Source organism: Pogona vitticeps, chromosome 3 (assembly GCF_051106095.1).
Source record: "Pogona vitticeps strain Pit_001003342236 chromosome 3, PviZW2.1, whole genome shotgun sequence".
NCBI lineage: Eukaryota > Metazoa > Chordata > Lepidosauria > Squamata > Agamidae > Pogona > Pogona vitticeps.
Window position 1 is genome coordinate 72067428 of NC_135785.1, and position 15257 is coordinate 72082684.

The 15257-nt window shown below is 40.1% G+C and overlaps 2 protein-coding genes across 11 annotated transcripts in view; one reads left to right on the top strand and one right to left on the bottom strand.

Moving 5' to 3' along the window:
• LHPP (phospholysine phosphohistidine inorganic pyrophosphate phosphatase) overlaps window positions 1–1834 on the top strand; it is a 186058-nt gene extending 184224 nt beyond the window's left edge. For both annotated transcript variants that reach the window (XM_020791539.3, XM_020791540.3), the window contains one exon: window positions 977–1834. In XM_020791539.3, coding sequence (XP_020647198.3) covers window positions 977–1073 — 97 coding nt within the window. In that variant the 3' untranslated portion in view covers window positions 1074–1834. The remainder of the gene's footprint in view (window positions 1–976) is intronic.
• A 7245-nt stretch (window positions 1835–9079) lies between these two features.
• FAM53B (family with sequence similarity 53 member B) overlaps window positions 9080–15257 on the bottom strand; it is a 145036-nt gene continuing 138858 nt past the window's right edge. For 7 of the 9 annotated variants that reach the window (XM_072995422.2, XM_072995425.2, XM_072995426.2 and 4 more), the window contains one exon: window positions 9727–9888. Coding sequence is in view for 2 of the 9 variants with exons in the window: in XM_020791508.3 (XP_020647167.3) it covers window positions 9812–9888 (77 nt within the window). In the remaining 7 variants the exon portion in view is untranslated. Of the gene's footprint in view, window positions 9889–15257 lie in introns of all 9 variants that reach the window. The other 2 variants (XM_020791508.3, XM_078391197.1) reach the window with 1 other exon arrangement.

A 15257-nucleotide genomic window follows, 5' to 3' on the forward strand; every position in this document is an offset into this window, starting at 1 on the left:
ACCTACCTCCTGAGATTCATGTGGCTCCCTCGCTGGGTATTTTAAAGAATCAATTAAAAACTTGGATGTTTCGGCAGGCCTTCCCATCAGATAATTCCTGACGCCCTTCTCTTTCCTTTCTTATTGTTTCTTCTATTGTGTTTAATGCTCTAGTCATGTAAAAATTGTTTTTATTTACATTTATTGTATTATTTTATGTTGTTAGCCGCCTAGAGTGGTCCTGACCCAACCAGATAGACGGGATATAAATTAAATAAATAAATAAAGCTGGTATGAGGTTTATTGGACATGCCTCAACACAGTTTATTGTAGAGGTAGAAACAAGAGGTTTAATATAGGTTCCCAATATTATGGATCTCCAATGAAGGAGTGTTCGGCAGTTCTGCTACATTACTATTATGTCCTGGATTTCAATTTAAGGATTGCGGTCTAAATGTGTAGCACAGGGACTTCCATTGTCTTTTCCTATTGATTAAGCTATTAGTATTAGTAGAAGAGTAGGCTGACAATATCTGGAGGGCCACGTGTTTCCCAATCCTGCTCTAAATCCATGGTTATGCAGGTTATTGAAATGGCCCCCAAGAAAAACTGTAGTTAAAATGAATGGATTTAATGAGAGGCTGATTTACACAAAACATGCAAGAAACCCCCGCATTTATCATGCATGCATTCAGCATTATGTCGGCTACATGACCACATACACGATTGGCAGCAGTTCCCAGTATCATGGTGCCAAGAAATTAAAGAGAGAAAAAATTGTTGAATAAGTACCAAGACTTTGCTATTGCTGACAATTTTTGTAATTGTTCTGCTCCCATGTGAGCCTATGCCTGAGAGAGTTGGTATCAATTGAGTAGACAGAAGTCCCTGTGCAAACCGTCCCTACAAAGGATGGTTCACGTCACAATGAAATTGCATTGCTCACTATTATTTACACTCACCGTTCCGTTTCCCACTGTTTTTGTCTTTTCTGCAGGCCTTGTGATGAGCAGCACCCAGAAGTGAAAGCAGATGGTTATGTGAATAATCTTGCAGAGGCTGTGGATGTAATTTTAAAGCAGTTGGACAAGTGAAAACGCTGGGGAAGTTGACTGAAGACAGAAAGATGGCTGGCTTAGCATGGACAAAACCATGCATTCTGTTTGCCTTGGTTACTTGTCTTCACTCAGTTTTTCATGCAGTAATATTAGAATAATTTTTTTTCTAAGTGTGTGTAGCTAAAATGAAATGCTGACTCTAAAACATAACAACATGAAGTCTGATGCATGTAGGTAGCCCTTCAAACAAGAAGCCTTTTCAGTCTTAATTACCTGGTTGGGTTGTATCTAGCCATATCATATCCCTGAATAAATATCTGTGCCACATAGTGCTTGGCGTGAGACCTTTTTCCTGCCTTGGGTGGCTGTACTCCCACCCCCAACCCCACCCCTATCTTTTCTTTTGTAGAAGAAACTCAAAAGAGAAGGGTCACCTATCAGGCCAGCAGTAGGTGACTCGAGAATGAGAAGATTTTTTAAAAATTTTTATTGGCAGTACTATCCTTTCTTAAGCTTTCTGTACGTTCAGTCTTCTGTGTTGGGGGGATGGGTGCAAGGATTTGGAAAATCACTGAGATTGCTGGGTGAGCCTCATTGCATCCAGTCCTGATATGCCTTTCTTCTTGGAAAATGCAACTTTGCAACAGAAGAGGACTCTGTACAGTATTTTGCTGATGGTAGCATCATGGAGCAGCAGCACAAAAATCTGTCCCTGCTTCCATCCTTTGGCACAGTTCTAACATTTGCTTTTTTAAAGCCCTGTTTTAATAAAGTGGAGAGTGAAGGCATAAATACAATGTGACACATTTAACTGTTTTCTTTAAGATGCACATAGCCTCTCTGAAATAGAGGAGGAGGGGTAACACAGCTGTCTGAGCTAGCCTTTGGTTCACAGGCATGCACATCTGTTATTTCAGTTGCAAAGAGGAGCTCAGGGACCAACCGTGGGCTTTCTTTTTTAGATCACATCTGTCTTTTTTTAATCTTAAAAGGAAGCACTTGTTCATAGATGAGCGAGTGGGTTGTTTCAAAGTTAGTCCATGCAATATCAGGGGTGTTTGCAAAAGGGTTTGGCATGCAAGTGTTATTAACCATGGTTAGATCAGCACCCACCAATTTTGAGACAGTTTCCCCCCTCTATTTTGCATGCATGTCATTCTGAGGATGTTGTGAGTTCTCTTTCCTTTTGCCCAAAGGAAAGTTCTCTTTCCTTTTGCCCATACATACTGGTGCTCACTTTCATTGCTTTGGAGGGTAGACCAGGGTCCCACAACCAAGCTGCTTCTGTCTGATCATATCCTCTAAGAATAGCTGTGCATGTTGAGAGCTATATTCTGATGGCTGGATGCCAGAAGAGAAGAACTAGTTTCAAGTCCAAGTCCATATTAAAAGCAAGTTTTTTTTTCCAGAAAAAAAAGGGAGGGGTGGGTGGGTTCCAAGTCAGGAGTAGAGTCCAAGTTATTGGAAAAATTGAGTCACCAGGGTAACTTAAATCCGACTTGACAGCAAGTCAAGTCCCACAATTCAAGTCCCCATCCCTGATAACTAAGGGCCAAAGTAGACAATAAGGGAGAGTTTTATATTCCTTGTTATTAGCCTGTTAGTTCTTTTTCCTCCTACAAACAGATTTCTTCAGAGAAACACACTTCAGCAATCATACTTGCAAATTAAGTCCATGTTCACCTGGCAGTGACTAATCACAAAACAAAGCTAGAATGTAAGATATGAAGGTCAAGAGAAAGCACATGCTGTGACAGACATCTTTATTTGCTCGAAGGAATACTGCTACTATGCTCTTTACTTAGAGATGGGAGTGAAGACTTCATAATGGGGGGAAAATGTCGGCAGAGTGGTCCTGATCCAACCAGATAGGCGGGATATAAATAAAATAAAATAAAATAAAATAAAATAAAATAAAATAAATAAATAAATAAATAAATAAATAAATAAATAAATAAATAAATAAATTGTGACACATTGAGACCCTAAGCAGAGTTAAGCCAAGCACAGCTATGAGGCCACATGAACCCTCCTAGGGATTCCTAGAGGCCCCCTGCCCCTCCTAGTGAATTAAATATTCATAAAATTGCATAAGGTGAATTTCATTTATTGAGTTAAACCCTCAATGATCCCCACAAAAACAAGAACTGGAAGTGGTATTTGGCCTTTTCCTGTTTTGATCCCCCCACACACACACACACAAACGCGCCTTCTTTTGCACCATCTGGGTGATAATATTTGTAGCAGAAGATTGCTTGCTGAGCCAACAGTACTTGCCCGCCGCTGTCCCAAACTATATCAGGATCAAAAGCTCCCCTTAACTTTAGCAATCAAAAAGTAATTATTTTATTTTGCATTCTGCAGCTTATTTAACTGGTTGTAGGTTACTGTTCATGTATATTTGAAGGAGGATGGGGAGCAGCCAGATATGGAGAGGGAGAAATGATGGACATTTGCTATTTTAATGTATGTTTGCAATGGATCGGTACAAAATCACTCCAGACCAAGGTCATCTTGGGAGCTAGTTTGGGCCATGTGTAATCTGTCCAGGTGACTGAACTGTGAGCCTGGAGTTCTCAGATCAGATAACTGCCTTTTCTACTCAGACTTGCTTGGATTGCCTCTGTAAGGCATTCCTTGATTAGAGCCAAGCACTGTACCAGGTGCAATGGTACAATTAGAGAGGATGCTGAAATAGGCTCATGGAAATAGTATATAAGGCTTTTCCAGAGCATAATATTAGCAGATGCTAATGAAACGAAGATGATCTGATTATTCCACTTGTTATCAGTCCATTTTTGGCAGCACCCTCTCCCCCATGTCAGAGGTCAATCCAACATCTGTGTATCTTCTTATGCTGCTTAAGCTGTTTGCACACAGATATTTTTGGTGTTCAAAGCTTCTTAAATGTGTTTTCCATCTTTCCCTTTGCCAAATATATTTCTATTCTGTTCCTTTTTTTTTCAAAGCACTCCCTTTCCATGGAATGAAGTTGAACCTGTGGGGGGAGGATTTATTTTAAAGCTAGACTTTTATGGGCAGGCGGGCGGGTGGGCGGCAAGAGATTCTTTGCCTTTTAGTGTCAGCTGGAGATAGCTAAGAGGGAAGAAAAGAGAGTTTGAATTTGCTGAGATTTTCAAATTTGGGAGGCAGGAGATGTGGGGGGGGAGGACAACAAGAGAGGATTCTAGATCATACAAGATCAAACCAGCTAAAACACAAAGACAAAAAGATAGTGCTAAAAGACCAAATACATAAAAACACCAAAGCCAGTCAGAAGAACACCATGCAACAGCAGCCCAGATTAGAAGCCAAAGTGCACCCCCTTCCATGCTGGGTGCTGTGGTCATGATGACAGTTGCCAGCTAATTGTTTGCATAGCCCAGTTTGCACATTACATTTTATTTATGTGGTCCTCTTGTACCTACTGGGGCAAGAGCAGAAAGTGGAGCCTGATAATAATTTGCATCCTCTTTATGTAGGTTTATTTACCTGTACAAACTGAGCAATATTTATGTTTTTCCCCTCAGTCACAACAGCTTTCTGAAAATCTTTTTAGTATCGTCACCACAGGAAAGGGGTGGCATTTGAAATGTGTTTCTATGCTTTGAATTGGAAATGCATGCTCATGTGTTTTTTAATCTTATAAGCTGCCTCGTGAGGGCAGGGTGCCCTGAAAAGGTGGGCTAAAAAAAAAGTTGGTATGAAGAAAGGTGAATAAAATGAATAAGGAAGCTGTTTTGAACCCCAGACCTACAGAGAGCGTTTCGTGATGGGAAGGTGCCATAGTTCTCAGGTGTGAGCCAAACTTGAGGGAGGTTGAGTTGTGATTACTTAGTGGTCAGAGCATTCAGCACATCTGAGTTGTTATTTCATATAACGAACTGTGCATAACACTAAAAAGAAACTCCCCTTACAGGAGATATTTGCATCTACCATTTGTATTTGATGGTAATGGAAATAAGCTGATTGACTTCCTCACACACATCCCTGTGGAAAATAATTGTTCCTGATTGCATGCCAGCGAGCAGTGGCCAAGTTGGCTGGGTCAGTGTATGGGCAGTGCACGTGGCCTACCTCTGAAACGGGAGCCAATGAAACTGACATCTCAATAGCAATGAAGAGAAGACATGTCCCCAGGCTACTGGTGACCAGGTGTACTGCGACACACTATATATGAAGTGCTGGGAAAAGAAGGGGGAGAAAGTTGAAGGGAGACGTTATGTGAGTAGCACGTATAGTAACATAGGACTGGGGGATGGATGATGAATCTAGAGCTCATAATGCCTGTGTTGCACTTGAGATGAGCATTATAAACCCCAATAATTATGTTTTTCTGTATTTAGAGAGTGAGAAAAGATTTCATTTCTGTGAGGCTGAATAAATTAGAGAGGGGAGAATAGGAAATTGTCCGTGAAATTTCAGAAGCTTATGAAATTTATTTTTTGGTGTTTGGCTGATGTGCATTTCACCGAAATAGACATGACTCCATAAACCTAGACCGTGTGGTAAGGCTTGGTTTGTCAACAAGCTATGCATGGGTTGACAATTAACTTGGGTATCTTGCTTGTGCTGGTTCTCTGGGTTTCTTCTATCATCAGTAAAAAAGACTGATATTTTGCAGTGCAAAACCAATGAGACATTGCATATCTTTAAAGGCACATTTGTCTTTACAGAGCTTGATCAGATGCTGATGTGAGAAAGTGAAAGAGGCTAAAAACTGTATCCCTTTTAACTGAAAATGTCATAGAGCCAAAACAATCTCAGGGCAATGATCACAGACTGCACTCTGCAAAGCTTTCAGTCTATAAACATGTGCCAACAAGAAGTCTGTAGCCTATGCATGGATATCTGTGGAGAGGATTAGCAAACAGGAGGAGGTAGAAGATCACAACATTGCTGTTACTCTTGTGCAGCAAGTCCCAGTCACACTGTTGCTGTCAGACAATGGTCATGTTGAAGAAGCATTGCTTTTTTCTGCTAGATTGGGGCAGGAAATCCATGGTCCTCCAGATTTTAGAGGGCTACAGGTCCCATAATTACTACCTTATTGACCATGCAGGTGGAATACCACCTGGACTCCCACTGCTGTGCTAGAAAATACCAGCTGTGCCTTGGTCTCCATCATTTCTCTCCCCAAAGCTCTGGAAGCAGCGTATTTTCAACTTGTGTTATTACAACCTGAGACTCCAGAGTTTGCAATGTTTGCCATAGATCTGAGAGGTGGAGCTTATTCAAAAAGACTGAATGTACCCTATATGCTGTCTGTACAGTGTTGCATTATTGGGAGGGTTTAAGTGATTTACTGCGAGAATTCCCTAGGGATTATATGGTGCTAACATTTTGCTGTAAAGTAACACCTTTTGCTTTCTTGATGCCCTTCAAATACTATAATAACGGAATATTAATGCCTTCACTACCTCCTCAATGAATATCTCATTGTGTTATATGGGCTGCTCATTGGTCTCCTTGTATTAACAAGCCTTCCATGCATGTCTGGCTCAGGCACCCGCCGAAACAGCCAAGTCCCAAGTTTCAGAAGAGCACTGTAGCTTTTTCACACATCATTTAGAATGAGGCCTGTACTGTGGTTCATTATTAGAAGCGTTTGAAAATTCATATTTTATGGAAGAATTATCTGAAGGCAGATAACGATGGGGGCAGATTCTATATACTGTAAAAACAGCTTTTATTATACTTCATTTCTGGGGGGGGGTTACTCCTGCCGGCTCATTAGTACAAAAGATGCCCACACAACATCCCAGCTATACCTAAGCCTGATACATTTTATCAGGTGAATGTGGTTTAGGATATTGCAGCTGTCATGGTTAGGGCATTCCTCAAACATCTGAGTCTCTAATCCTGATCTCAGCATTGTTTTTCTTGCAAATGGCTGTAAAACTGTGTGATGATCCTTTTCAGGATTTTCTAGGTAAAAAGTACTCAGAAGTGGCCTAACAGTGCCTGCCTTGTGGGAAAGGGGCATTATGAGACTATGTAGCTTGCCCAAAGCCACACAGGCTGGCTGCTTCTCTGGGAATCGGGGACCCTTTGCACCATAGTCAAGCGTTCCAGCTCATTGAGCTATCCATTACTGAGCTATCCAGCCAGCTAGTAACACAAATGGCTCTGGCAGTTTTAAAATGTAGAGTGTTAAAAGAAAAGTGCTAAATAAGTAGTAAATAAATAAGCAGCAGTTTTCATTTGAGGGGAGCGTTAATTTCAACATGTTGATTTAGTCATTGGAAGGGATTTCAGCATCCCCAGTACCATATTCTTATAATGTGATATTAGATCTATTGGTTTATAGAACTATGAAGACATCTAGTCAAAGTATACTTTCTGATTTCTTACATATATGTCCTCTGCTAGTGCAGCCAGTGCTTTGTTAGATGCCACACAATGTGCATAATAGATTCATTGGAGCTATACTCTTTGATGCTAAAATCTCTTATTTTTCAAGGGGTATTTTCAAAGGCAGAGGAATAAGTCCGCTCAACATCATTCTTGTCTAGAGAGACATATGCTTCTCTCTTTGCATGCTTGGGTGTGACTGCTGGGTATGTGACTAAACAGCCATTATATAAAGCCAGTTTTCAACCTTTCCCAACCTGATGCCCTCCAGAACATACTGTCTGAAGGCAATGCATGCAGTGGATAATAGTTGTCTATCAGCAGTTTCCCATGGGTGGTGTTAAGCTGGTGTAAAAGTGAGATCCACTACAGCTCCCCATGCAATCAACATATTTAACTCCAGCACAGGCAGAGTCTGAGGGTTGGAGAAAGCCTTCTGCACACTTTTTAACCTGATGCTCTCTGCTCTATGAAGTATGGTTTTCCTGTGGATGCTGTACTTGCTAAAAAACATCCCTCCTCTGCATCTTCTCTTCAGCCTGAGGATGGGAATGTTTTTGCATGGAAAAATATGTACTCCTATGACATATGCTTTCCCCAACTAATGTTGGTAAATCCCAGGTCCAGCTTTGCCAACTTCTCCATATAGAATGCTTCAGCAGTGTTTCCCAACCTTGGGCCCCCAGATGTTATTGGACTACAACTCCCAGAAATCTTGGCCAGCACAGCTGGTGGTGAAGGCTTTGGGGAGTTTTATTCCAAGAACATCTAGGGAATCCAGGGCTGGGAACAAGAATGTTGGGAACCACTGCTCTAAAGCTTATGAACAATACCAAAGAGAGGAGAGGAACTCGAGTGGCAATGGTATCAAGACGATTTGCCATTCAGTCACCATTTACAAAAATGGGAATGAGCATTGTACCCTGATTTTTTTCCCCCTGTAGGTGTTAATGTTCTACAAACAGAGAATTTTATGGTGGACAAGAAAGAGAATGGAGAGTACAAAGTCTATAAATGAAGTAACCCTGGTGGTCCTTGTTTGTTCACTCCAGCTGTTCTTGCCTCTTACTGGCTTTAATCCTAGTGCAGTTTTCCAGCCAGGACAAATCAGATTCTCTATAGGGACTAGGAAGGGGGAACTGTGACTTCACTTCATATGAGAATATGTTGAGGATTAGATTGAGAATCCTCCCTCTTCCTAAGTGAGCTATTGCTGGTGGTGCACTGCAGATGAATGAATGTAGTCTTGCAATGTGACAAGGGGAAGAAAAGGAAATTGCAACTCCATTCTGAGCCTTAATTTTTATTATAATGAGGAGGCGTTTCAATGACTGAAAAAAAATGGAAGAGCACGCTAGACTGATAGGATTCTGCAAACAAAATCATCTATATAAGAGTGGATTAAATCTTTCCAGCTGCCTGTTCTGAAAATTATGTCGCACCTAAGAATGATAGGATGCAGTTTTCTCAAGTTCTGAATCATTTCACAGGAGTCCGAAGAATATTTGGAGTCCTAGTAACCAAAAACGCACACACACAAAAACCCCTACCACCTACATCCCATCAGTCACAATGAGCCAGCTTCCTGCCCTTTGAGCAAGTAAGGGAAGAATGTTGACCACAATGGTGTCTTAGTGACCAGGTGAACACAGGAAAGCAGAAACAAAGAACATTACATGGGTAGCATGTTACAGAATCAGAAAGCTTTATTTACACAGTCAAAGTAACAAGTAAATTCCTGAGACTGAGCTGCTCTATAGTGCAATAAAGTCATTTGAGAGAGTACAAATCAGCAGTCTTCTTAATTTTCAGGTCAAGGAACAGTCTTTATAGTAGATCTTGAACAAACATAACACCCAGCTACAGTGCTGACTTTGTATACACATCAATATGTCTGCAACTGTGCAACTACCATGGACAGAGAGAAATATACACTTGTGTGAACACACACACATACATACACACATTCATTCATTCACCCATTCACTGTTACCAGAGTTTATGGTTTCCTAAAGGCTTTTTGGCCAATCATTTTTTTTAATTCATTGGTTCTTAAATATCAAAAACAAAACGCTGGAGAACACTGCTACAATCCTAAAAAGATCCTCTTGTCCCATTCAGTAAGGAGTGTCCCAAATGCACTTGAAACACAGTATTATTGGTCAAAGAGGATAGGCTATCTTGTGAAAAATTACAGGCAAACCCAGAAGTATGTCATTTTTTAAAATGATAATAGCTTAACACTTCATTAAAACTGTTCCAAAGAGCACTGGACTACAGATGCATAACAATAAATGCAAAACTCTTGCAGTTAAATCACTTTTGAAAGTAGAAATTGCTGATAGTGCTGTTGTCATGAAATGTCCACAGTACAGAATGGTCTGTGCTCCAAGCCAGCCATTGCCCGTCTCTCTGTTTGATTAGACTTCACTAGTGCTCAGCCGATGAAAATACTTGTCCACCGAAGGTAGCAGCAACAGAGTATCTGCCAGGAGACCTAATCCAAGCGAGACAGGGATCCTTATGAGACAGAGCTAATGACTTTTCAGCTGACATGGGGAAACTAATCCAGCTGAGCTCCTGATTTTTACTGGCGAGCAATCCATCTGTGTTACAATCAAAAGGATGTCCCCTGAACATATTGTTACATATTGTATTTCAGAGACTAAAAATGTTTGTGAGTGTGTGTAGATGCATCTACACAGACACCCACACACATACATGTACACTCATTCATAAATCCACCAAGTTTTACTTCTATGTTTTAAAAAGTAAGGCTTTTAAAAACGCAGTACATAAAAATTATATAAAACCAAAACCAGTACAATCCAATGAATCCACTGCCTTGGCCTAATACTAGGCAAACAGCATACTATGTTTACATTGATGTGCCCACTGTAAGGCTGTTTTTCAGTGAAGTTACTAAGGCAAAGGAGGTTTGCAACTACGTAAATACTGATCTACAGTAGGAGAGTTGGTCAGTGGTCCTTTGGGGGCACTTCCCTACTCTGTGTATTTAGCTAGTGGTAGGTAGCAGCCCTTGTTTTGAAGCCCTTAATAGTGTACAAATCCAAGATATGAAAAATGCCATCTCTATAGCACTAAAGGGAAATGGAACTTCTAGAAATCAGACCTGAAAGAATGCGTATGACTTCTCAAAGTATACCATGCTAAATGGCACAAGGGCCCTATGTGTCACCAAGTCCAGCCCCTGTCAGGAACGGTTACTTCAACTGTAGCCTGCTGTGGTAAAGAAAAGGGTGCTGTGCCTATGCACTTGAGATGGGCCACCATTTACCTGAAAATAGATTAGATTTGGAAAATGTCTCTAAGCAATCCAAGCTAAATACTGTTAACTTCATGAACATGCAACTAACAGGAAAAGAAGCAGAACGCTGAAGCCAGACTACGTTAGTTAAATGTGGATCTCACTGAATTAAAAGAACAGACTTGTCCTATTGTTTTTAGTGGGGCCTAACATGAACAAACATACATACAGCAAAACCCTATTTGTGTTTACTCGGAAGCAAACCCCACTGAGTTCATCTATTCTCATTTAAGTTGGCATAGAGTAGCTGCCTGAGTCTGGATTCAACCTCCTCTTTACAACTGTATTAGTAGTACAGTTGGTGTAATTCTGCATGATGATGGTGATTCAGGATTGCGCAGAAAGTTTGTGTGTGTGTATTTTTTAAAGAGCAGCTGGGAGAAGGCAGATGTAGTTTCTTTGTACAGGAAGAGTCAAAAGAATTTGATAGGAGAAGAAGGGTGTTTGTCCTTTCACTGTACATAAAATGATGAATAACCATGTGTGCCAAAGAACCTGTCATCTTAAGTCATAGCTCAGCAAACAGCTTGCTTGAAAATATTGGTACCAGAGTAGATTCATGGATTCTTCTAGCACAGCTGAACTATACTCAAATGTTCTAGCTATCAAGTTCTACTCCAACTTCAACTGAATAGGTTCATTTTTACTATGTCTTTCTCAAGCAACTATAGCTGTAGGGTGCTGTATTGTATAACAATGGCATGCTTTATTTATTAGCAAAGGATGTACATATATCTATATGAATTTTTGCACTTGTATACCTTATAGCCTATACTGCACTCACATTGGTTCTTAAGGGCTGGTTCTCTGTAATTTTTGTCCAGGTAGTACTTGAGTGGTCAACCAATGTGCTTGGATTGCCAGCATGCAGATATTTAGTTGGGTGAACTTTCCATCTTTTGTTCCACATATATTCAGCATTAATCTGACCTTATAAATGGCTCAGATTTCCACTCTAGCTGGGGCAAAACTACGACAAATATCATATTGCCAATTAAAAATCACCCTTCAGTATTGTCAGACTGTAATGTGACATGGCTTCATATCACACACATCTAATTCTTACTCCCAAATCCTCTGCTGCTCTTCTAGCACAATAACTACCCTGTTTCCCCATCCACCATGTGGGAGAAACCCTAAGAGACAATTTTGATTCTTTGAGATGACATGTGAGCCAAATAAGATGTGAATGGGCCTGAATGTTAAATAGACTGATTCAGGCCTGAAATGAGCCAAATTCAGTTCATTGGATGGAAGCCCAAGGCAAGCCAGAGAAAGTTTGCCCATCACTATGGTGAACACCTGCTCTGTCCTGTTCTGAAATGATGAGGCATGTTAACTTGGCATTTGTTGAATAAACTCTCTGAACGTGTAAAGCAGTATCCTCTGAGAAAAATCAAGGCTTTATAGATATGTTTACCAGTTTGTTTCACAGCACCAAAATCTGGAATCCAAGACATCCAAAACTGAAGCAATCTCTTCCCTACATAATTATCATCTTATTACTGTATTTCTTTTGGCTTGCACATTATTTTGAGTATCCTATAAGGAGGGTGAAAAAAACAAATCTGTGCAGTTTGACTGGACATATGTAAAGCTACAGCTTGGATGGAACCTCCCATGTGGAATCAGATGCCACAAACATCTAAACTACGGAAGAAAAAAGTGCAGCAAAAAAAGGAGAGGGTATCTTTTTTTTAAAAAACACCTATGTTTTCCTTATGTAAGTAAACATAAAAAATATTTCCATTTTGTAAGTGAACAGCTTATTTAACTGAAAGATGCATGCTAAAGGGTACATAATTATTCACCATTATCAATAAGAAGGCAGAAGAAAATGCTGGAGTGAAGCCATTCAGATATTAGCATCTCAAACTGCATTTTGTACCAGCCTTGTCATAGGAAAAACAGGTCCCACATGATCTAGATATGGAAAAGAATGGTGCATATTTATTGCTTGTTTCTCTAAGCCAGGGATAGGGAACATATGAACCTCAAAATGTTATTGGACTACAACTACCTTAACAGAATTCCTTAACTATTAGGTATGCTGGCTGGGGTAGATAAGAGTTGGTGACCTCTGCAGGGCCACACGCTCCTGTCCCTACCATAAGCTATCTGGGGGAGTTTCTCTTATATCTGTGCAGAGAAAAAACACATACAAATGAATGCATAATACAGTATGTCATAAGCAATCCAATGGGAAGTCCTGGCCAGGATCCTATTTGTTTTTTTTCCGTACAATAGGCTGATGCCATGTGGCAGGTTTTTTATGCCAACTTTGCAAAATGGCACGCACTACCCCCTTGCATACGCATAGGTGCTGTTGATTTTGACAGAGTGATCTCTGGCTTGCACAACTGTCAGCTGGAGCCTGCTGCAGCGATCATGGAGTGTTCCGCCTGCAGAACAATTATTCTCCACAATTGCTAACAGAATTCTGGCCCCTGTCTAGGATACTAGATAATTTTAGTGGATTGATGCAATCTGTAACTCTTTACATCAATTATATGTTGCCATTTACACAGGAGGGGAGTGATAACTATAGTATTTGTGAAACTACTCAAAGATTGCAGAAAATCAAATGCAGAAATGGCTCTGCTCACAAAGATTCTGGACAAGATCAAATTGATTGTTTGGCAGCTTGGATGTTAACAGCTAGCTGCTTTCAAATTGAGGGAAGGAAGGGTGGCCCAGGGGAGAAGCTGGAAAGTATGCCAGTCCATAGCCTGTTTGCATAACTGTCTGGCTGTAGCTTGGTGTTACGGCTAAACCAACTTTTTTTAACCAATGGAAATATATCCATGGATGTACAGTTAAAAATTTTCCAAGTCAGGAGAATACACAACAAGACTGGACAAAATTCATCTAAACAGACATCTGTATACAGAAGATCATGTGTCTGTATTCTATGATTAGGATTAGTCATGGAAGTTGGCCTCTTGAGAATCTCAAATTTTGTTATCTTTAAATTTTAAATAGTGCATAGCATAGCTCTGGAAGCACAAAATGCAGGCAGATATACATGCATTTGGCCAAGGTTGTATACTTATATACAAATATGTAAGACCTGATGAAATCTTAGAAACCAGATGGTTTCTAAGCAGAATTTCCAGTGGTTAGAAGCCTTCTCCTGTATCAAGTAAATTTGCTTATTTTATACAAGGTGCAGAATCTACATACCTGTGCAGAACTCTGATTTTAAAAATATTAAAATGGAGCATGTACAACCCCATTAGTAGAACATAAAAATGGAGTGGTTTGAAGGAGGAAAGGGAGAGAACAAATGTGAACATAGAATGGAGATCTGAGAAAAACAGGAGGAAGACAATCCTCCTCCTACCATCTTACAGTTATTGTTGTCTATTATAGCATACAAATTAGTTCATTTTAATTGTTTAAGGCCACTTTTTATTAAATAATGGCCCTACTCAGGTCATAAAAGCCAGGCAAATTCAAAAGAAAACAGAGTTAACCCTCTGAAGCAGCCTTTCCTACCTGGTGCTCTTCAGTATCTTATGGTTTTCATGCCAATATCCAACTAAGCCTGATCTGAGGGTTATCTATGTAAACCCCAAAAGGTGTGTCAGAGTCTGTGCCATTATATTTTTTGCTGTTGACAGCTGTCTCACGTAGTCTGTACTAAATAGGTTTACTGCTAAGTAAGATTTTGTACTACAAACTGGGAAAATCAGATAAAAGATTTGTTGAGGACTTAGGACCAAGCATCCACATCCTTTTAAAGAGAAAGGTGGGGTACAATATTTTAAAGAAATAAATAATAAAATAAACAATGGTGGAAGAAAGAATCAGAAGGGATTCTGGCTCCACAATTGGGTTCCAAACTGCCACTGTTCTCGGAGGCTGGAAGTACTTTAAAGTAAAGTGGCGCTGAACAGACTTTATATTACACTTGCTAAGAGGGGGAAATGAGCCCAAGGTTATGTAGGGAGAACAAAGTGTTTACCATCAGTTCTTTTTGCTGGTGACAAATGTGATGTGGTGACAAGCTGAACAAAATGCAGTTGAGTCCACATCTTAGCCACTCCATCGAAAAATTAAGGTATTTATGTTCCTTTTCAGATATCAAGGATCTCCACTATTTATTCTTAATTATCCTTATGTACTGTGCATCACACCCTGTCACTTAAACAACATTTTCACTTTATGCATATAGTTACTGCCCAGTTGTTTCTGTTATTTAAACTTCTGTGTCCATCAGTGTTTTGGCTGATCTTCTCCCAAACACAATGGTCCCAATCCAGTTTCATGTAGTAGCAAATAACACCTAGCAGAGCCAAGATGGGCTAATGTGTCCCCATTTTCACTAATAGATGCCTCCAGTCTGATCCATCAACATCTGGTTTGGCTATATGTGTGAAAACCTGCACGCACCCACTGAACCCTCCTGCAGAATCAGGGCAAATGTATTGTGCTTTTTTCTTTCTTTCTTGGCGCTAATGATGACTACAGAATTATTATTATTATTTTTACATGAGCTTAAGACCAGTAATAAGGTACTATGATGCTGGGAAGCT